At 35.0% G+C, this 22,444-nt stretch overlaps 12 protein-coding genes and 1 non-coding gene across 13 annotated transcripts; 6 read left to right on the top strand and 7 right to left on the bottom strand.

Annotated features, from left to right (window-relative positions):
- Window positions 1–63: 63 nt before the first annotated feature.
- On the bottom strand, window positions 64–1,341 carry KABA2_13S05588 (uncharacterized protein; the record flags this gene model as incomplete). The annotated part of the gene is made up of 1 exon (XM_041553121.1): window positions 64–1,341. The coding sequence occupies one exon, from the start codon at window positions 1,339–1,341 to the stop codon at window positions 64–66; it is 1,278 nt and encodes a 425-aa protein (XP_041409055.1).
- Window positions 1,342–2,234: 893 nt separating this feature from the next.
- SDH5 (succinate dehydrogenase assembly factor SDH5) lies at window positions 2,235–2,705 on the top strand (the record flags this gene model as incomplete). Its single annotated transcript, XM_041553120.1, has 1 exon — window positions 2,235–2,705. The coding sequence occupies one exon, from the start codon at window positions 2,235–2,237 to the stop codon at window positions 2,703–2,705; it is 471 nt and encodes a 156-aa protein (XP_041409054.1).
- Window positions 2,706–2,996: 291 nt separating this feature from the next.
- On the bottom strand, window positions 2,997–3,091 carry KABA2_13S05544. The gene is made up of 2 exons: window positions 3,054–3,091; window positions 2,997–3,033 (listed from the first exon to the last, which is right to left on the bottom strand). It is a non-coding gene; the product is annotated as a tRNA-Phe (tRNA).
- Window positions 3,092–4,772: 1,681 nt separating this feature from the next.
- On the top strand, window positions 4,773–5,408 carry HNT3 (DNA 5'-adenosine monophosphate hydrolase; the record flags this gene model as incomplete). The annotated part of the gene is made up of 1 exon (XM_041553119.1): window positions 4,773–5,408. One exon carries the CDS (start codon window positions 4,773–4,775, stop codon window positions 5,406–5,408), a length of 636 nt encoding a protein of 211 aa, XP_041409053.1.
- Window positions 5,409–5,612: 204 nt separating this feature from the next.
- NBA1 (Nba1p) lies at window positions 5,613–7,211 on the bottom strand (the record flags this gene model as incomplete). Its single annotated transcript, XM_041553118.1, has 1 exon — window positions 5,613–7,211. The coding sequence occupies one exon, from the start codon at window positions 7,209–7,211 to the stop codon at window positions 5,613–5,615; it is 1,599 nt and encodes a 532-aa protein (XP_041409052.1).
- A 724-nt stretch (window positions 7,212–7,935) lies between these two features.
- On the top strand, window positions 7,936–9,327 carry NUF2 (kinetochore-associated Ndc80 complex subunit NUF2; the record flags this gene model as incomplete). Its single annotated transcript, XM_041553117.1, has 1 exon — window positions 7,936–9,327. The coding sequence occupies one exon, from the start codon at window positions 7,936–7,938 to the stop codon at window positions 9,325–9,327; it is 1,392 nt and encodes a 463-aa protein (XP_041409051.1).
- Window positions 9,328–9,529: 202 nt separating this feature from the next.
- HST1 (histone deacetylase HST1) lies at window positions 9,530–11,095 on the bottom strand (the record flags this gene model as incomplete). Its single annotated transcript, XM_041553116.1, has 1 exon — window positions 9,530–11,095. One exon carries the CDS (start codon window positions 11,093–11,095, stop codon window positions 9,530–9,532), a length of 1,566 nt encoding a protein of 521 aa, XP_041409050.1.
- Window positions 11,096–11,324: 229 nt separating this feature from the next.
- RIB2 (bifunctional DRAP deaminase/tRNA pseudouridine synthase RIB2) lies at window positions 11,325–13,097 on the bottom strand (the record flags this gene model as incomplete). Its single annotated transcript, XM_041553115.1, has 1 exon — window positions 11,325–13,097. The coding sequence occupies one exon, from the start codon at window positions 13,095–13,097 to the stop codon at window positions 11,325–11,327; it is 1,773 nt and encodes a 590-aa protein (XP_041409049.1).
- Window positions 13,098–13,186: 89 nt separating this feature from the next.
- INP54 (phosphoinositide 5-phosphatase INP54) lies at window positions 13,187–14,278 on the bottom strand (the record flags this gene model as incomplete). The annotated part of the gene is made up of 1 exon (XM_041553114.1): window positions 13,187–14,278. One exon carries the CDS (start codon window positions 14,276–14,278, stop codon window positions 13,187–13,189), a length of 1,092 nt encoding a protein of 363 aa, XP_041409048.1.
- A 149-nt stretch (window positions 14,279–14,427) lies between these two features.
- Window positions 14,428–15,498, bottom strand: MET22 (3'(2'),5'-bisphosphate nucleotidase; the record flags this gene model as incomplete). Its single annotated transcript, XM_041553113.1, has 1 exon — window positions 14,428–15,498. The coding sequence occupies one exon, from the start codon at window positions 15,496–15,498 to the stop codon at window positions 14,428–14,430; it is 1,071 nt and encodes a 356-aa protein (XP_041409047.1).
- An 857-nt stretch (window positions 15,499–16,355) lies between these two features.
- On the top strand, window positions 16,356–19,238 carry DBP10 (putative ATP-dependent RNA helicase DBP10; the record flags this gene model as incomplete). The annotated part of the gene is made up of 1 exon (XM_041553112.1): window positions 16,356–19,238. The coding sequence occupies one exon, from the start codon at window positions 16,356–16,358 to the stop codon at window positions 19,236–19,238; it is 2,883 nt and encodes a 960-aa protein (XP_041409046.1).
- A 184-nt stretch (window positions 19,239–19,422) lies between these two features.
- Window positions 19,423–20,940, top strand: PRP9 (SF3a splicing factor complex subunit PRP9; the record flags this gene model as incomplete). Its single annotated transcript, XM_041553111.1, has 1 exon — window positions 19,423–20,940. The coding sequence occupies one exon, from the start codon at window positions 19,423–19,425 to the stop codon at window positions 20,938–20,940; it is 1,518 nt and encodes a 505-aa protein (XP_041409045.1).
- A 214-nt stretch (window positions 20,941–21,154) lies between these two features.
- On the top strand, window positions 21,155–22,330 carry ARP2 (actin-related protein 2; the record flags this gene model as incomplete). Its single annotated transcript, XM_041553110.1, has 1 exon — window positions 21,155–22,330. One exon carries the CDS (start codon window positions 21,155–21,157, stop codon window positions 22,328–22,330), a length of 1,176 nt encoding a protein of 391 aa, XP_041409044.1.
- Between the last annotated feature and the right edge of the window lie 114 nt (window positions 22,331–22,444).

Here is a 22,444-nt window from a genome sequence, read left to right as displayed (position 1 = left end):
TATCTACTCGGAATATGCAAATTTTATTTAATTCATTTGAGCTTATGTTGTTGATGCTGTTTTTCAAAAATGCATAGTCTCAGTGGAATGAGAAGAATCATTATGTTCATCTCCTTTAGATTGTATTTCTTTTTCTACTAGACTCGATGGTAGACCGAGGGCAGGTTCACCTCCACCATTTGCTCTCAGCAATACTGCATTTTCGAAACTTATTTGCAAGATTAAGTCTGTTAATTTTTGAAACTGCTCACCTATCAATGTGCCATATTCAGTAAATGCCTTAAGTGGGGTTATTAAGTCATTTATCAATCTCCGATACTCTTGTATATCTTCAAGTGATTTTTGATGTTTTTTATCAAGAATTTTATTCAATTTAACAAAAACTGTTCGTATAATTTGATCCTTAGTAACAGGCAATTCATTATCTAATAAACCTAACTTTTCTGTGACATTTTTTATTTCTGGATCCATTATTGTATCCCTACGTTTATGACTATTCTCATATTTTAACGATATCGTAGAAAGAGACGATTTTTTTGATTTTACGTTGGGAGGAAAAATTCCGAGTTTATCTCTAGATCTTGATATTGTTCTTCTATTAAGTAATTTGACTTCATGTTCTGATGAATATATTTTCTTTAAAGCAATTAGCCCCAGTCGCATTTGATCCAGATCTTTACTTTTCAATTTAAATGATTCCACACAAAGAACCGGGTTATTGAAAAACGCCAATAGTTTCTCTAAGGTAGTTTGTCTTGATGTTGTTTCATCCGTAGATAAATCTACAGCCAGAAGTTCCAATTGACTACCTAGTTGGATAGTTGTTTCAACTTGATTGTTTACGAATACTGTCACCACACTTATTAGATTTATCAATTCCTTATCACTTGCAAATAGATCTTGTCCATCAAAGTCTGGATTCTCATTGATTCTAACCGCTCTAACAATATCTCTCAATAATTTGATATTTTCATCAGTCAGAATTCCTTTCTTGGCATATCCATGAATAGCTATATTTTGATGATTTCCTTTAATATGATCACTGAATGATTGTCTAGGTATATTGAAAAAATCTGCCACTGCACTCATTGATACATCAGTATCTGTATTATTTGGTTCTATTCCATTAGCATTATAAAACTGTGTCGCCAATTCTATTATTTTTTTCCTCTTATGTTGTCTCTGTTCTTTTGATAAAAATATATCGTTTCTAGTAGCTTTATAATTAAGTCCTGTACGATTCTTAGTTATCTCCTCATTTGGAATAAAAACTTTTTTATTTTTGAAAAACCCTGGAAATATTACGAAGTTATCTGAAGTTCTTTCTTCAGATGAGTCCATTGTCTAGTTAGTGAGTATATGTATGACTTATAGTAGACAGGAAAAACCACAAAATGAAAACCTTACAATATATGAAGAGTCCAGTACCTTGTTAATGTTTTTTGTAATTTGTTCAATCAAAAAAGAAAATTGTTACTCTCAAATACCTCTGAGCCAACCGCTGGTTCTTCAATCTTGTATATACTTTTTTTGTAATGTCAATAAACGTCTAAAGGGAAGAAAGTAAAATAAAACTCACAATTAGTATGCGTAAAATTCCAAGCCTATCAGGATAATCATAGCACACCCACACATCACATTATGTAGTGTGTTGATCCAAATCTGAAGGGATGTTGATTTCAACTTGCTACTTTTCTATTGTTATAATGATTGATAATGAATATTATGTCGATCTAGTTCATCGATCATAAATATTTCGATGTTTTAATCGCTAGATCACTTTACGTAACAGTCAGCGCTTAGCCATGCAATAAATCATATTTGGTTATTTGTTCGCATTCAAATCATAATTTGATCGTGTTGCTCTGTTGCAAAAACCTATGGCATTATTTAATTGATTTATATACCTCAAAGATAACCTCAGGTATACCAACAAATAACTCCCGACTTAAGCAGTGGTATGTTCTCTTTAAAACTAGAAAGTTGCTAAAAAAAGGTCTCTTTTAGTTTCTTTCTTTCTTCCCACTCCAGATTTCATTTTCGCGCTTGAAAGACTTTCACACACTTAATTTCTGTCTCCCCTTTTATATCTCTCCGAATAACGAAATCATTAATAATACGTTTAAAAGGTGACCCATTAAGAGAGACAACAATAAGTAATAGTTACATTAGAGGTTGGAAGTCTAAGTGATAGTATTCGTAAAATAGTGCAAGGTGTATTTTTCAGAAAGATGATGTTACTAAGAGCAGGAAGCAGACTAGTCCCAAGTAGAACCAATGTGATGCTGTTCACAACCGCGAGATTGTACTCAAACAATCCAAAGGGTAATATTCATGACTCAGAGTTAAAGGATATCATTTCTAGGATTAAGATTGTTCCAAACAAAAGAGTAGGTGAATCTATTGATAAGATGAAGTCTAGGTTAGTGTATCAGTCTCGTAAGAGAGGTATCCTGGAAACTGACTTGTTGTTATCTGCTTTTGCTGCTAAATATTTAAAGACTATGAATAGAGATCAGCTAGAAGAATATGATACTTTATTATATGAATTAGATTGGGATATTTACTATTGGGCTACAAAGGATTATGAACAGAGTCCCATCCCTGATAGATGGAAGGATTCGGAGATTATGAAGTTATTACAGACTTTCACAGAAAATAAAGAAAAAAGTATTATTAAAATGCCAGACTTAGATAAGTTTTAATCATTTATCTAATTTTATAACGAGAAAATCGTTTACAAAGTGGCACATATATATTTATATATTCATATAAGCTTCAAATTACTGTAAATATAAAAAAAAAATAATATGACAATAATGTACCTGAAATTCTGCCTTAATTTAAAGAGGACACAGAAATGATACAAAAAATAATATTAACTATATCACAAGATAATATAACAACTGTCAAATGGTAGTTGTATTGTATTGCACAATTTGAGGGATATGGTTCGTAAATTAGAGTAAACTCAAGTAAGAAAATAAAAAATAATGTGCGATTTCTGTGGATCGAACACAGGACCTCCAGATTTCTTGTTTGACCAAAGTTATTCTTCAGTCTGGCGCTCTCCCAACTGAGCTAAAACCGCTTACTATTTATGGCTTTGTCATATCTGAAACAGTTGAAAACATAATATAAGAATCTAACAATAGGCTAACCCCTCAGTGATATAACAACAGACTTGTCGGAAGTATATTATAAGAGTGATAATGACCAAGGTTATGATCTGATGTTAGGTTCATCCTGCAATGATCTAACAATAGTGAGCTGCTGCATGTTAAACTGTTAAACAGAGTTGTTGTTGTTAAACTGCTCATCTTTTGTGCATAGTAACGTTGGACTATGTAGCTCCAATAAACCCAATGTAGGGGGAACGAATACTACATTATGCAGTATATATCATGTGTTATTATATATACGACAGTGCAGCACACTCTAAATTCTACTTATATTAGCTACCTTCTCCTTCAGATAGGTTAAGCTAATGTTAGCCTTTTTAGTGCTGCAGCTACATTTCAACACATAATCGTTTAACCAATGATCGTTTAGGTAGCAAGAAGAAATGGAATATCGGTAAAATTAAATAATATATAAAGATAAAGAATTCTGAACTTACATTCAATATATGATTTGAGCTGAAGCAGACATAGTGTGGTTAGACTTATATTCGTTCATTATTAAAGGTGTTAGGTATAGAGGTGAATGGTGTAGCTTAAGTTTTAATGTTAGGTAAGCAAAATATAATTGTTATATTTCTCTTCTATTTGTAAGTGATTATTTGTATTGTATATAATTTATAGAACGAATAGAATCTAACTCAGAATGTAAGTTCAGAATTCTTTGTCTTTATATGTATTTTTATTCCAATATCAATTGAGGTTCGAATTATGTTTTGTTTCATAATACGATTAACTTTGTTTCATAATGCCACATATTTTGTTTCATTTTTTAACATGCTTCGTAATACATTTGAGATATCTCAATTTCACATAATTTCCGTCATGATTTGATGGGAAAATTGAATATTAGACATCTTCTATTTAACTGAACAAATTTTATTATATTACAAAATCAACTTATAGTCGTCTGATCTTTTTATATCTTATATAAAAATATATAAAGTAAATTATGGAAACAATTATATTCATAAATGAAAGATTGTTCCATTTATATATGTTGGATTATCATTGTCGTGATTATAAACTCAGTCGGCAATGGCGTAATCAATCTATTATTAAGTTGTTGCGGGATGAATTTTTCATCAGATCATAACCTTGGTCGTTATCATTATTATAATATATTTCCGACAATTATCGTATTAAAAAATGCCCGAATTAAATAAAGTAAAGCTTGAAGAGACTAATAGAGGCAAACACTCTATCTCAGATTCTCTACAGTTAGAATACTAAAACTAACATGCTTTATCTAACATGAGTAGTCTTCGTCATACTCAAATTTATATCACTTATTTTTTTTTGTTTACTCAATGGATCCTACAGGTACCTTTCCAATTGCTTACTAACTCCAAAAATTAAAATGTCTTAGTAAAACATAAAAATTCAAAAAAAATAATGAAACCAAAATATCTAAGGTTCATAGTCTTACCTTAGTACAAAAATAAATAGGTAACCCAATGAACGGTAATAGCACTTTTAAGTCGTGCTATTTAAAAAAAGATATTCGAACTATGGGGAATATCAGTTAATATTTAAAACTTACAGTTAGAGAACATCTCTATTTGATGATTTAAACAGGATTGAGAAACAATTATGTCTTGGAGAGGAGCTTTACAACAATATATAACCCATCCAGAAAGGTTTGAGACATTGACAGAATCATACTCTGGATCTCGTGTAATATATCATGATTCAAAAGTCGTTCTGATCACGGATGGTTTCCCAAAGGCTTCAGAACATATATTAATTTTGCCTCGAAATCCAGTACTATCAAAATTACACCCTACTGTAGCTCTAACTGATAATGTTAAGCGCAAAATGGAACCATATATTGAGATTGGTACAGATTATATAGTTGATCAGTTTACCAAGAAATATTCAATCCTTGATAAAAATTTGAAGGATGATTTTAAAAAGAAGTTCATTCAAAGCGGTATTCATAGGGTTCCTTCAATGAACAACCTTCATATCCACATTATCACTAAGGACTTTTACTCAGCAAGACTAAAAAATAAAAAACATTTCAATTCTTTTAACACTGATTTCTTTGTGAAATGGGATGATCTACCACTTCCAGAAAAACCTTTAGATAACAAACTAGTAGAGAAAGAATACCTACGAGACCATGACTTAATATGTTGTTACTGTGGCAAGAACTTCACAAATAAATTCTCTAAATTGAAGGAACACCTTAAAGTCGAATTTTATGAGAAATTTGAAGATAAATGATTTATTGCAAATTTATGAATATATATTATTTATATTCTATATACACAGGTAAACCACCAGTGATTTACACATATATATATATATATATGAAACGTGAAGTAATTGAAGAAGAGAATCCATATCAAGAAAGAGCTCCTTATTATACAATACATCTTCACTCAATTTTTCAGGGTATAATGTCTTTGTTGTATATTTTGAAATGGCTCATTTTTCAACGAAACCTTCAAGGGCTCTAGTAGCCTTGTTTATCCTTCTTAAACCTTCATCGTAGCGATTTGGTTCAAGTACCATATCAGCTGTCAATCTTGATAATGAATCAACTAATCTTTCCAATAATCTTTTTTCTTCCATCTTCATACCAAGGTTTGAAAATTCTGAACCGATTAAAGTACCCTTTGTAACGTTTAATAATTCGTTAATAGTTTCGACATTGAAGTCTCGTAATTCCTTTGTTTTCTTTTTATTCTTTTTATGGTCCTTTTTGGAACTTGATTTAGTTTGAGGTTTTGTTGATATTTGAATAACATTGGATGTCACCTTCTTTGGAGGTAATGTTGCAGGATGGATATCCTCATATATATTATCAAGATCGACAGTATGTATTTTTGATGGGGTATCTCCGAAAATTTCTTCGTTTGAGAAATGGTTCGGTGGTTTAACCATAGTTCCTGATTTATTCATTGTAGTAAATTGTTGTGGATCATGGATTGAAAAGTCATCCATTTTCAGATTGTCTTCTTCTGGTAAGAAACTTGCTGCGGAATAATAACTCTCTGAATTATTTGTAGTACTTTGAAATGACGTTAGAGATTTGTGACTCTGTGGATGAGGTTTTTGTACTCTTAATGCTTCCTCCTGTTTAGCCTCAATAACCCTTTTTTCTGTTGGTATCCTATTGGCTCTTGGTCTATCCTTGCTTCTTGGTGGAACGACAGGAGACACATTCACGCCGTTTTGTTCTACTGATATTTTACTCTCTGGCGTGACATCATCTCCATTCAATGATTCTCCTATACTTGAAGCAATTGAACTGTGATCACTAACATCTATTATATCAGTATTGTCAATATCGTTTATACTAGATTCTTTATAATGGGAATGGTTCGGATCACGAATATTTAGTGACATCAGTTCTCTTTCTGTCCTCTCTACATCGTCATCGTCATCATTATCCGAGATGAAGTCAGACGTCATATAATTTTCTTCCTTCTCTAAGTTGAGATGTGAAGGTATACTTTTGTTATACCCTGAACCCTTTGAAGTCATAGTACTCTTACCAGGAGAATCTGTAATTGTAGCTACTGGAGTTTCGCTTCTCTCAGAAATAAAAGTTGGTAATCTAGAGGCGTAGCTTGTCTTTCTTAAGTCTTCTTCAGTTGGGAGATTTGGTAATAAAGGTTTCTTGTCTCCGTCACTATCACTAGATGACGATACATCTATATTCTCAATATCATTGTGACTTAGTGCCAAATTAGATATTGTTGCATGTGCGTTCAATGGTTGAACTGAATTAACTTCGTTATTATTTACTCGTACTACTTCCATTGCTTGACTAATAACTCCTGAGTAATCTGACACTGAACTTGACCCTTGATAAGGAGAAAAAGAGGACACTGAAGGTGGTACAAGAGAATTTCTATTTGGTGCCTTGAGGGACTCCTCACTCTTTGGCTGTTGATTTGAAAGCCGTAGCAGGTCCTCATTAGATTGTATATTGTGAAGGGAATCGATCATTGCAGAGAGCCTCTGTGTGCTCGAGACATTTGGCGATGGTGTCTTGCGTTCTAACACTTGTCCTGACATTTTGATTTGGTTTCTCCTTCTTTAATTCTTGAGCAAATGAGTATATTCGTTTCTAACTGATTTAAAAGAAACAACGTCTAGCTTTAAAATAATCAAGGATCTACCTCAAGCTAAGAGACAACAAGCACAACAGTAACATGTGTATTGCGTTACGAACACCTAGATCTGCTCTTTGCCTATTTTAGCAACATACATAGGCTGAAAGTTTACTAGAATTTCTGAATTTCGAAAATTTCAATTTCTCAATTGCAGAGTGATGCCCCAAAATTTCCCGATTAGGAATAATGTCAACATGAAAATATCTTATCATAGATTATTATTGCTCTAAATAGATTCAAATTCAGCTTAAGAACTCCAACGGTTTCGACAAACAGTTACTAATGAGGGAATAACTGGTTTCAATTGTGCAAATGTTACGTTTATAAGTGCTAGTGATGGCCATGCTTATTGATATGGTCAGGTCTCATGGGGTTTTGCACCTCTCTTCGAATCCCGGTGGTTGCCAAAGGGACTGAATTTTCATGAAAAACAAAAAAATAAACATTTCGAAATTTTGGTTTTTTGTTTACTTTAACTGAAATGAATAATTAAACAGATAAAGGTATTAGAACTTAGGAACTCATAGGTTGCAATTGAGACATATGAACGCCATTCTATATAAGTGTAGTTAAATTATACGCCCTCCCCTTCAAAAAAAACAAGGAATACTGCGCTTCTACTCATTATGAACAGAGATGTGTTCCCATTGTTGGATGTACCGGAGATTGTGATGTGTTTACAAAGTTGTGATTTTACATTAGCTGCAAAGGATGACATATCAAGACCCACCTCTGCATATATTATGAGTCTCTACGAACAAATTATTAAAGGTTTTACAGGATCTCTCTCGGATACGACACTTAATGAGACAACAAAGCGGATGATAGACGAAGAAACAAGACTATTGGCTCCAACTTTAAGAATAATTACATTGAACAGAACTTGCTATAGATTTTTTAAGGATATCGGTGTAAATGATTTCGGAATGATGGACCTGAAGAAACCGACGTTTGAACGTGTAAGAAGATTACTGAGTGCAGTTGTTAATTATGCCAGATTTAGAGAAGAAAGAATGTTTGATTGTAAGAAATTTATTGCAACAATGGAATTATTATTAAATAGGCTAAGATCTAAATTTGATGATTATAACTTATTACAACAGCAGACTAATGATATCCAGGATTTGATTGGTGATTATTTACAGCAGGTTGGAATAAATATCAATGATTTAGAAGGTATTGAGTTTGAGAAACAAATAGATGAAGAATATAATAAACTGGAAGAACATAACAAAGAGTTGGAATCCGAATTGAAGAAGCTAACGTCCTTACAGGAAACATTTTCAATAGATTATAACAATTACAGAATCGAAAAACAAAATTTATTAAAAGGACTTGAATCTGTTGGATATAGATTAATCGAATTAGATTCTAAGCGAGATAAATTACAAAAAGGGGCCGATATAGATATGGAGAAGCTCATCGAAGAGTTAAATGGTTTGAAAAACGACATTGATAAAAAAATGGTAGAACAACAAGAATTGGAGAAGAAACAAAATAATTTACAAGTTTCAGCAAAGGTATATGAGGATTTTATAAATGAATTATATGACCTTCTAAGGATCTTATCTACAGATCTGCATGATTCCCAAAGAAATGAAAGAACCTTAATGGAGATCAAACAACAATTAACAACCCAGCAAGAAAATTTAAAAAATGTTCTATCAAGTACAGTTCTAGATAGGATTGGGATATTTGATGAACAAATTAAGATTAATCAGCCTGAATTACAGAAACTTGAGGAATTATTCAACTCACAGCATCAAGAATTTGAATTAAAGAGGAAAGAAATATCAGAGCATTACTATCAAGTCATTCAACCAAAACAAGAAGAAAGTGAGGATTATATTAATCGTGTATTGATTAATGGGAAGATAAAAACAACAGAGAAAAAATTAAAGGAGCTGAAGGCCAGTTATGAGCTTCAAAGGAAGCAATTAGAGGAAGAGTGGTCATTGTTAATAGATTGCATAGTCAAATATATGGAAGATCTCTTAACGGATGTCAAAGTAGGTTAAAAAAACAAACTACAATGTACATTTTCCGTGTAACATTAATAAAAACATATAAGCGTATATATTTTATATACAAATTGGGATAATACTGGGTATTTAAAGATAAAAGAAAATTAATATTGTAATAATATATTTTAATTTTATTGCATACATGCTAAATTTTATTTACAAATGCATTTAGAGTCTCATAATTTAGTATATATAATCACTGAGCTTCCACTTTATAGGTACCTTTATCAATTTCTTCATAAAGAAATTTTTGATCTTTCAATGTTGTCCATTTTTCATGTGGTATTTCCCATCGCGATTTTTGGGCTACTAAAGCGGCTACATCATCACAATAACCCAATAAATTTAAATCAAATTCTGCATGTTTCACTGGATCTCTGTTGATTAATATTTGAGGAACATTTGCCGGGATCATGTTTACAATCTCGGACACAGGTGCCACTTTCAAACTTGTCCCTATGCATATCAATAAATCGCACTTGGTAATATCTTTCCGTATTGTCTTATGGAACTTGGACGGAAGGGCCTCACCAAAGAACGTTATATCAGGTTTCAATACACCATATGATTTTGATACAGGGGCGGAGCTGAAAGATCTATCCAATTGAGATTCTTCATTTTCCTTAGAGGTCATTGTTGGAAAATATTCCCTTCTCTTTTGATAACAGTAAGGACATAAGGGTAATTCTCTCTTACGAATATTTTCGAAGATATGAGACCCTGGCAATTGCCAATGACAAGTAATACATGACGCAGTTGCAAACGACCCATGACATTGAACTAATTTGTCTGCCTCTATTCCAGCATTGGACTCTAAATTATCAATATTTTGTGTATAATTTCTCAATAGTTTACCTTTATCCTGCAACATTTTAATAAAACTATGCAATGGGGAATAAATATTATCTGGAGGTAAGACCATATGGGCAATGTTGTAAAATATTGATGGATCCTGCATAAATATATCCATATTGAAGACATCCTGTGGATCATCCAGTCCCAGATGTTTCACTTTAGAATAAAACCCCTGGGAGGATCTGAAATCAGGAATCCCCAGGGATGTAGAGACACCAGCCCCTGTCAGGACTAGAATATTTCTGGCACTCTGCAGTCGTTCAACAAAATGATCCACTGTATAGAAATTTGTTAACCTTAATCTTGTAGATAATACTTTATTAATTGCTTTCTGCAGATCTTTAATTAACCTTACAACATACTTCTTCTCTAAGGGATCATCAATATTACTAAATGTCAAATTCTCCTCTTTTGTCTCACTTGTATCTATCAAATGTTCGTTAACCTTCTCTACTAATTCACGTTCTTTCACTTCAAATCCAAGCATACGAATCAAATAATGAATATACAAAGAATTCAATTCTTGTGGAAGGTATGCATCCAAAAATTTTTGTAAACCATAATGCTTCAAATACCTCCTAGCAGTCATAGTTGCCTCACGATCTACCTCTGGATAAATGTATTTGTTACTTTCACGATCTCTCGCTATGCGCAAGGGTTGTACCACAGGTTCAATTTCATGTTTATTTCTCTCGTCCTCCTCAGTATCTAAGGGCCCCACAGAATTCCTAATCATCACATCTGAATCCTCTGACGATGAATTTTCATTAGCCGCTTCGTATTTTAAACGTTTACTAGGAAAATTATCTCCATTTGCCTGATCTTTTACAACAGGTACTTCATCGCGTTCATCCCCTATCGCAAACGTTCGTTTGTTAGACACAGGATCGCTAATCAAATCAGTCATTTTTACTGTTTAATTTAAAACTTGAGTCCCTAATTAGTTCTAAAGATCTAGTGGAATTACCAAAATGCTACTATTTATTACGCCTGTCATCTTTAAATTAGATCATGGCTACCATTCATAATTTAAGTAAATTTGTTAAAATCTTCAAAATTTGAAAAATTTATTTTATAACATACTAGTCGTACTAAGTGATAAATATTACAATATTATATAAAGAAACAAAACATGATTATTTTGAATCAGTTAGAGGTTCCATGTCTTCTTCGTGACCCTTGAATGCGACGATAGTACATTGAGCTTCATAACCTGGTATTTGAATGTAGTCGATATCATGGGACTCCAACAGAGTTAAACTTGTATTATTCTTGACAAATGTATCAGGTTCCATGACACCAACAAAAACTGTTGAAATATTACCATCTAGAGCCAAAATTCGTTGAACACATGGATCATTACCACTTAATCTCAAAGAGCAAGGTTCCATAGTTGTGTATATAATACTTCCTGGTGGAACCGTTCGTTTACCAGTTCTTTCGAAATATTTTTCAAGAGCACACTGTTCCGCATGGGTGTTTCCTGGAAATTCACGAGAATAACCAGTAGATAGCACACTTGGACCATTAACAATAACTGCACCAACACTGAACGCGGTTGTAGTTGGTCCACATTTGTCTGCCTCTTTGATTGCTAACTCCATATATTTGCGATGGGGTTCAAGAGCCCAATCTGGGAACTTGGTTCTATAACTCCATTTTAATTTACCTGTGGTAGGATCCCTGGTGGTTGATTCATAACGATAAGCATGCAACCAAAGATTCAAGTCATTTGGACCTGGTTCTGTGTAAAGTTCTGCTTCACATACTTCACATTGTTTGTTCAATAATTTTTCTCCGTTATCATTAGGATAAAACCAACTTTCTGCTGTATCTGTCTTTCCAATCAAATCCAATTTCTTTGCGATTTCATCAAATTCTGTGGCACCACCTTTACCCAACTGTGGACCCCAGATATTAAGATTCGAATAAAGTGGATCGTTAGCAATTGGGTATCCTATGTATTGTAAATGAACACGAATCTGGTGTGTTCTACCCGTCAATGGTTTACATTTAATAATACTTGTTTTTCCATCATAACTAATCCGGTTAAACACTGTCTTTGCAAGTTTGGCATCCTTATCTTCCATAGCACAAACTGCATTTAATGCTACCCTTGGATCTATAGATCTCACGGGTTTCTCCACAACAACTTCCTCCAAAGGAAATTCTCCAATTACCCTTGCTACGTACTCTTTACTCACTTCTCTGGATTTTAATTGATCTCCCAGATCGTCTGCTCCATGAGGTGTCTTTGCTAAAAACATTAGACCACTTGTTGGTTTATCTAATCTATTACATGGATGTACTACAATCCCCCTTTCCTTCTCGATAATCTTTGTAATTGTATTAAATCTGAACCTTCCGGTTGGATGTACTGGAATACTACTTGGTTTATCGATGACCAAAAGATCATCGTTCTCAAAAACAATCCCTATTGGTTTTGATGTCACAGGGGGTTCATGACGGTGCATTTTATGTGTGATCAGCTCACCATTTCTTACAATGGTATCCAAATTAGCTACTTGGCCATTGACAAGGACCTCACCTTTGGCAATAGTTCTTCTATAATAATCAGGTTCACGGTCACGGAACTCGCTGGTAAAGATATCAACAAGTTTCATATCTCTCCACCGTTCTTTGCAAAATGTCTTGTAAGTAAAAAAATATGGCTTAATCTTACGCAATGGCCCATCGATAATGACCTCGTAATCAGGATCTACTTGTTTATTCTTAGACGCATCAGTACCTACTAGCTTTAATTTGAATCCATTGTGATCTCTCAACTGCTGTTGGTCAGCATACGAGATCTTGTTATCCTGAGTTCTCCTTTGCTTCTTCGTCTCAATGGCTTTCTTGGCACGTTCTATCTCTTGTTCTAAATGCACATCAAATTCGTTTTGACTCATGTTGATTATCAGTCTGGTATATACTTGCTGTTGTTTGCTGTTGTTCAAGCATATTTGAAAAGTTAATTTTTTTTTTTTTCAAATCTTTCTTATATAAGTTTTTTGTAAATGATAAATAAAATCAAAAGAGCCAATATACACCAATGTACCCTTAAAGAAACCATCCAGCCTGTATATCCGATAACTGTGTCAACTAAATCCGTTACATGGTTGGTACTTATCGAACTTATCGTTATTGCGTGTCGAGGGTAGTACAATTCTGGTAAGGTGGCGGTGAGATTCACTGGTTGATGATCACTAAATAATAATGGCTGTTCTCTCCTCATTGACGTATACTTGGTTTTAATTTTACTATTATAAGTGGAATATAGAACTCGATCGCACCATGAGGGAACTCGTTTTGGATTATATTTGTTTGTACCATCCAGTATATACTTGAATGTAGGTAAGAATGTAATAGGTGGCTCCTCAAACCCTTCAAAAATAGTTCCTCTGTGTCTTAAAATGTTCAATTCATCTATTTCTTGCAATATCTCTTGCCTAGTGTACGTATTTGAATAATCTGTCGAGTATGCATCGTATTGCTTGAAATTTCTGAAATTGAGATCTCCTAAAAAGAATACATGAGATCGAGACATTGAAGCCAACTGAAACTGATTAAAACAACTTTTAATGATCGCATCTTGGTCTTGAACCCTTAATTCTCTGTTCCATTCACCTTCATTTGCCGCAAGGTGACAGTTCATAAATACAAAATTCTCCCACCTATCATCTTCCAACAGGTTCATATGGATAGCAGTACCACCTTTCAAGTTTGAGTAAAACATCCCTCTTGAACAATTGCCCTTCTGAATGTCTCTTATCTGTAAATATTGTTTTCCAACTATTACCATACCGATGGCACCCAAATTCGAAGTCGCTATGACCTGAAAGTGTTCATCGGGAAACCGTAACTGTAATAAAGAAACTACCCCATCAGCAATCTTCAACAACCCATTATTAACTATTTGAGTAAATGACCCTTCCCATATCTCTACTAATTCTTGGAATCCTATTACGTATAAATCTAGGGGATCCGAACTCGGTGGGATCAAGCAATCCAATACTGATTGGAGTTGCACTCTTTCATCGTAAGGAAAGTGTTTCCCACAGTTAAACGTTGTTATTGATATATCTTTCATCTTTTTTATTGCTACCTTTCAACCCTCTTCTTGCTTGGAGCCAAGGCCAATAATGAGTATGTTACTCATATATTTATCTTTTTTTTTCAGTAGGTTATATATATATATATATCTATAATCAGCTTATTTAATCATTAAAGAGATGCAATTTACTTTCTTGTGTCAATAACATCACCCGAGGTAGATACCACTAGGTCGTGTAACTTTTGAGGACCGCTTGATGCAATAACACCTTTAGTAGCGAGAATTCTACCGTTACCGAAGTCCAAGGGAACGTCTTCAAACGCATCTGTATGTTGGCCACCCGCCTCCAAGACAATGACATTACCAGCACCATGATCCCAGATCTTTTCCTGATAACTTAGATTGATTGGTAGACGTAAATAGACATCAGCCAGTCCTAGAGCCAATAGACAGTACTTAGCTTGCGAATCCAAATGTAAGGATTGTGTGATCCCTAGTCTCTTTTTGATTTCATCCTGTTCATCATGAGAGGAGTGTGCTTTCTCGACACCTTCTAATGTGACCATCTCATGAGTGTCCTTCAACTGTCTCACATGGATTTGAACCCAAGGTTCCTGTAGAGTGTTAGTAGTGTAAAAAGCACCATGACCCTTAACTGCTCTAAAGATGTATCCAAATGGTTCATGACCTTGCAAATCTTTGGAGCCATAGTTAGCTAGAGTCATATTAGGACAACCAATACAGCCAACTTGGGGTATACCATCAACTACGAGGGCTAAACACACAGCAAATTGTTCACCTCTTAGAAATCCCTTTGTACCATCAATTGGGTCTAGACACCAGAATCTTCCGGTTCTTCCACCTTCATAATCACCAAAATTAATAACTTTACGGACGTCATTTACGTTCTTCAATGGAAATTGTTCATTCTTGAAAAGAATAGCATCCTTAGCATTGGTATATTGTTGGAAATTTGCTTCATTCTCGTTGATAACATTCAAAATCTCAGCCAAAAACTTATCATCTAATCCTTCGGCAGTCTCTTCACCAACGACGTGATCTTCTGGGAAATTACTCTTGATGGCATTGATAATTACAGTCTGGGCTGCAAAATCACCAATAGTCACAGGTGACATATCTGATTTGATCACAGTAGAAGATTCCCTGTGAGCAATCACTTGGGATTGAACTCTTTTGGTCAATAGCGAGGCTAAACGGACAGCTTCAGTAGCGACTTTTAATTCTTTCTCAAACATTGTTACCACTTTTATATGACCAATTGAAGATTTACCCAAAGTTAAGAGGATATAATTGGGGAAACATTCCTGTTTTTTATTTCTTTCTTTCTTTCTGTCAGTTCCCTATTTATATAGTTCGATTATGTATCTTTCTCGATATTTGGACGTCACTAAAGAGGCCGTCCCCCATATCACGTGAAATGAGCCATTAAATAGTAATTTATCCATTATAAAGGTAACAACCTGAAGATAAAGTTGATTTTAACATGTCAAGTCATATACCAAGAAGATAGTCATATTGGTAAATGCTATCACAAGATTCCATGTCATTTTCAAGATTTTGTGCATAAATTTAACACGGTCGGAGTTCCTTAATTATATATATATATTGTCCCTGGATTAATAATAGTATATACATGACTGATAAAACGTTATTACTAAACGTTAACGTAAAAGAAAACAAACTACAACAAGTACAATTACCCATATGAATTAGATACGAGCAACTGTTCCCTTCAAAAATTGTAGTAGTTCAATGGGCAAGAAAGTAGTCAAAACCCCAACTACAACCTCGACAATGTCATTAGAACAAAAACACGCCCATACCTTATCGAAGTACCAGATCTTAACATATATACATACTTCGAAATAGAACCTTGCAACCTAATCATCTTGTATGTATATCTCCCCTTGCTATCTTTTTTGGTCATTTCGGTGCTTTCAGTTTCCATTCGAAGTGAAAATTTTTCGTGCAAATTGCGATAGCGATGCGATGAGCTGAAAAATTTCAGTTTAAAAAGAAGAGGAATCTGATGGTGATGATCTGTGAGGAACTTGCCAAAGGTATAATAAAGGAAGGTAAGAGAACAATCACGATGGCTGCAGTGACTACTTATAAACGGTCTAGAGATGACAGCGATAGTGACAGTGATGCCGATATTGCAAATGAGCTGGTAATGGGGTCCAGCAGTGAAAGTGAAGATGAATCATCTGGAGAAGTCGCTGATATCATTGACTACAGTGATAATGAAGAGGAAGAGAAACCGAAGAAGAAGGTTCCGGTGGTTAAGAAGAAGAAAAATATGTCATTCCCTGTACTAGAATTATCTGATACTGAGGAGAGTAAGGCTGGTGACGATGACGATGATGTGAATAGTTATTTCACAAATACTAATGCCGCAACTACAAAGCATAAGAAAGGTAGTTTTGCCTCATTTGGTCTTTCCAAATTTATCCTGGGTAATATTGGTCGTAAAGGGTTCCGTCAACCAACTCCTATTCAAAGGAAAACTATTCCATTAATCTTACAGAATAGAGATATTGTTGGGATGGCTAGAACAGGGTCTGGTAAGACCGCTGCTTTTGTCTTACCAATGATAGAAAAGTTGAAGACCCACTCAGGGAAGATTGGTTCCAGGGCTGTGATCCTTTCACCATCAAGAGAACTGGCTATGCAAACATTCAACGTGTTTAAGGAGTTTGCTAAGGGAACTCAATTGAGAGGTGTTTTGTTAACTGGTGGTGACTCCCTAGAGGACCAATTTTCCATGATGATGGGGAACCCGGACGTTATCATTGCTACTCCTGGTAGATTCTTACATTTGAAAGTGGAAATGGACTTGGACTTGAAAAGTATCGAGTACGCTGTGTTCGATGAAGCTGATAGATTATTCGAAATGGGTTTTCAAGACCAACTAAATGAATTACTTGCAGCATTTCCTTCAACTAGACAAACGTTATTATTTTCTGCCACTTTACCTAGTTCATTGGTGGATTTCGCCAAAGCTGGTCTAACGAACCCAGTGTTGGTCAGATTGGATGCGGAATCAAAGATATCAGATGATTTAGAAATGTTATTCTTGTCCACTAAGAATGATGAAAGAGAAGCTACATTACTTTATACATTACAAGAAATTATTAAGATTCCAATTGCTACCCCTGAGGATATCAAGCAATTTAAAGAGGCCACTGATGCCATGAATGATGAAGATGATGATTCTGACAACGAGAAGAAAGGTAACAACCATAGCAAGAGGTACAGAAAATTTAAGAAACAAAGAATGCCATCTGCTAACGAGTTACCATCAGAAAAGGCTACAATCTTATTTGTACCAACACGTCATCATGTAGAGTACATCTCTCAATTGCTAAGAGATACTGGTTACTTGGTATCATATCTGTATGGTACCTTAGATCAACATGCACGTAAGGCTCAACTGTACAATTTCAGACTTGGATTGACCCCAATCCTGGTTGTGACAGATGTTGCCGCTAGAGGTGTGGATATTCCATTGTTAGCTAATGTCATCAATTACTCCTTACCTTCATCATCCAAGATCTTTGTTCATCGTGTTGGTAGAACTGCTAGAGCTGGTTCCCGAGGCTGGGCTTACTCCATTGTTTCCGATAATGAATTGCCATACTTGTTGGATTTGGAATTATTCTTAGGTAGAAAAGTGCTATTACCTCAGATGTATGATGCTACCGCTAATATATTGAAGAAGAAATGGGTTGAAGACGGTAAAGAAGAACTGTTGTTTAAAGCACCTCCAATCCCATACACTAAACGTATTGTATTAGGTGCATGTCCAAGACTTGAACTTGAAGGATGTGGGGATCTATATAAGAATATCTTAGAATCGAATTTCGATTTGGGAGTTGCCCGTGGGGTAGCAATAAAGGCAGAGCAATTGTATTTCAGAACACGTACATCTGCCTCACCAGAGTCTGTTAAAAGAAGTAAAGAGATTATTAGCTCAGGTTGGGATGACCAAAATGTCATGTTTGGTAAGAATCCTGAAAAGGAAAAACTTGATTTCTTAGCTAAATTGCAAAATAGACACAACAAAGAAACAGTTTTTGAGTTTGCTAGAAACCCAGATGATGAAATGTCGATCTTCATGAAGAGAAGACGGAAACAATTAGAACCAATCAGAAGAAGAGCTGCCGAAAGGAAAGAATTGCTAGAGAAGGAAAGACTTGCAGGGTTAACACATAACATTGAAGATGAAATTCTTAGAGGTGAGGAAAATGAGGCAGGTTATACAGTCTCACAGGATGCTGTAAGCCAATTCGAAGACGGTGATGTATTGTTGGATCAACAGGAGAAGAAAAGTCGTAAATCATACAAGGATCCTAACTTCTTCTTGAGTCATTATGCTCCTGTTGGGGTCATTCAAGATAAGCAATTGGAACTAACGAGTGGGTTCACAAACGATGCTGCGGATGCAATGTATGATTTGAATAATGATGATAAGGTTCAAGTGCACAAACAAAATGCTACCGTTAAATGGGATAAAAAACGTAAGAAGTACGTTAATATGCAAGGTATTGACAATAAGAAATATATTATTGGTGAGAGTGGACAAAAGATTGCAGCCAGTTTCAAATCGGGTAAGTTCGATGACTGGTCCAAGGCTCGTAAATTAAAACCATTGAAGGTCGGAGCTCGTGAGGATGCAGTACCATCTAACCTATTATCTGATCCAACAAGTAACAATAGCGGCCCAATGCGTGGTAAATTCAAACATAAACAGATGAAGGCCCCACGTATGCCTGATAAGCACAGAGACGATTACCACAAACAAAAGAAGAAGGTTACTGCTGCTGTTGAGAGAGGTGCATCTGTCAAGGGTTACAATGGTAGAAGAGCTCCAAGAAGCGAACTAAGATCCACAGCTGATATCCGTAAGGATCGTATCCAACAAGAGAAGAAACAGGCTAAGAATGCCCGTCCATCGAAGAAGAGGAAGTATTGAAATACTTGAGCTCATTTCTGTTTGATTCTTTTTATAATTCTTTTATTTATAATTCTATTCATAGCATCGCATTTCTTATAGTTAAAATTTGTATATTAAAATAAAAAATAAAAAAAAACTTTTGACTTTTAAAGTATTAGAAACAAAGCCACATAAAGGTTAAAATCGCCAAGTAAAACGAACAATGACACACTTGGAGCAGAGATTAGGACTCAATGAGGACCTTGAGATTATTGAAGATGCGATAAGTCAAAGATTACAGCGCAATCCAGAGCTTTATTACTCGAGTTTGGATAAATTGCAATCGCTTTGTCATACCAAAGTTCATCTACCACCTTCAAAACAAATGGTTAGTAATAAAATATACAGGACTAGCAAGCCTCATAGGTCATCGAAACAAGTGCAGGCTCAAATGCATGAAATGAGGTTATTTCTAGATGATTATTATAGAAAATTAAGTGAATTGAACAAAATTTCCAAATTACCACAAAATGAAAGTTCAAATGAAGATAAATTAGAACAATTGAAATTACAGATAGATAATATTCAATCGAATGATAAATTGGTATCAAACTTGGAGCCGAAGACCAAGGAGTATGCGATGAAGTCGGGACCCACTACTATTTTGTCCGTTAGAGCAGCAGGTTTACATATCAATGATATCTTCAATCGAGAAGAACAATATGGTGAGTATATGGACTTAGAACCCTTACATTCAGAATGGGTACAGGCCAGTAAAAATACAGAATGTACTTTGCTTCAATATTTATCGCAATTTGAATGTTTCATGGATAAGGAAGAATATTTAAAGAAACCACCCATGGATCGTAAGAGCTCCAGATATATGGATTTCGTGAAAAAATTATCATTATACATCGAGGGTTTCTTCCACAGAAAATATTGTATTATAGATAAGACTGTAGCAACCAGTCATTTGCAACATGATTTTAAAGATTACATAAGCAAACCTTTGGACCCCAATGATACACGGTTATTTTGTGTTGTTTGTTCGAAACATTTCAAAGGTGAAGCTGTGTTTGAAAACCATACAAAGGGAAAACCACATCTGAAACAATTGAATAAAAGATCAGAAGAATTATTCGCAGAGTATAAATTACACAAATATTTATCGTTACTTCGTGATGAATTCACTAGCACCAAAACTCTCATTGAAAGAAAACAAGCATTTACTGCTCAAGAACGAATGGAAGAAATTCAAGAACTTGATAGCACTTATAATGCACCTACCTGTACACCAGATGATGATGATAATGATGAAGAAGAAGATTCTCAAGGTACAAATAGTACTTCAACGGCTGCACTTGGAATGCCCGTGGGGCCAGATGGTGTGCCAATGCCCTTCTGGTTGTACAAGTTACAAGGCCTTGACGTTAACTACACATGTGAAATTTGTGGTAACGAATCCTTCCAAGGTAGACGTCAGTTCTTACGTCATTTCCATGATCCGAAGCACCAATACAGATTACGTTGTCTTGGGATTGAACCATCTGCTACATTCAACGGTATTGCCACGATTCACGAGGCTCAAGAACTGCAAAACTCACTAGCTAATACGACAACCAATACAACCACAAACATAACAATAGCCAATACTACTTCTGTCGAGGAAGTAGAGGACCGTGAGGGCAACGTCTTGTCTCATGAAGATTTCCTGGAGTTGCAACGTCAAGGTCTGTTGTAGATATCACTTTCAACGACTGCCATTATTTTGCAACGAAGTACGAAAAATGTTTCCGAATAAGAAAGAAATCGTACTTTGTTAAAAGGGGCAAAAGTATGAGAGAACTTACTCATTAGGATTTTAGTAAAAAGGGAACAAAAGAAGGTTGGGAAAGAATTAGATAGTCAATTGATAGTCATTGCATCTTTTTGATACCTGACTGTTAATATTAAGAATGGATCCACACAGCCCTATTGTTTTAGATCAAGGTACCGGTTTTGTTAAGATCGGTAGAGCCGGAGAGAACTTCCCTGATTTCACATTCCCATCCATCGTCGGGAGACCCATTTTAAGAGCTGAAGAACGTGCCATTGCTAATACCCCCTTAAAGGATATTATGATTGGTGATGAGGCTAGTGAAGTACGTTCATATTTACAAATTTCATATCCGATGGAGAATGGTATCATTAAGAATTGGACCGATATGGAATTGCTATGGGATTATGCTTTCTATAATCAAATGAAATTACCAACTACTAGTAACGGGAAAATTCTTCTAACAGAACCACCTATGAACCCTTTGAAAAATAGAGAAAAGATGTGTGAAGTTATGTTTGAAAAATACGATTTTGGTGGAGTTTACGTGGCGATCCAGGCAGTGCTAGCTTTATATGCTCAAGGTTTGTCCTCTGGTGTCGTTGTTGATTCAGGGGATGGTGTTACGCATATTGTTCCAGTTTATGAATCGGTTGTGTTGAATCACTTGACCAGAAGACTTGACGTCGCTGGTAGAGACGTCACCAGACACATGATTGATCTTTTGTCACGTCGTGGGTATACCTTCAATCGTACAGCAGATTTCGAAACTGTGCGCCAAATTAAAGAGAAGGTATGTTACGTATCGTATGATTTAGATCTTGATACTAAACTAGCTCGTGAGACTACAACTTTGGTTGAGGATTATGAATTACCTGACGGTAGAATTATTAAAGTAGGACAAGAAAGATTTGAGGCTCCTGAATGTTTGTTCCAACCAAATTTGGTTGATGTCGAACAAGCTGGTGTAGGAGAATTATTATTCAACACCATCCAATCTGCAGATGTCGATGTGAGATCTTCCTTGTACAAAGCCATTGTTTTGTCAGGTGGTTCAAGTATGTACCCAGGGTTACCTTCAAGATTAGAAAAAGAATTGAAGCAACTATGGTACACCAGAGTATTACACAATGATCCTTCAAGGCTTGATAAATTCAAAGTGAGAATCGAGGATCCTCCAAGAAGAAAGCATATGGTGTTTATTGGTGGTGCCGTGTTAGCTAGTATTATGGCTGATAAGGATCACATGTGGCTATCTAAACAAGAATGGCAAGAAGGTGGTGCGCAATCTATGGCTAAATTCGGTCCAAGGTAATCTTGTAACTTCTATACCAACCTCTCATTTTATGAGAACTTAACGACACTCGATCTAGATATCATTTTGTTATATTATTAATATATATAGATATATAGCAAACTTTTTCTAGCG

This window comes from Maudiozyma barnettii (assembly GCF_903064755.1).
Source record: "Maudiozyma barnettii strain CLIB 1767 genome assembly, contig: KABA2_13, whole genome shotgun sequence".
NCBI lineage: Eukaryota > Fungi > Ascomycota > Saccharomycetes > Saccharomycetales > Saccharomycetaceae > Maudiozyma > Maudiozyma barnettii.
Note: the sequence above shows the minus strand (reverse complement) of the source record. Positions and strands in the feature narration are given on the sequence as shown.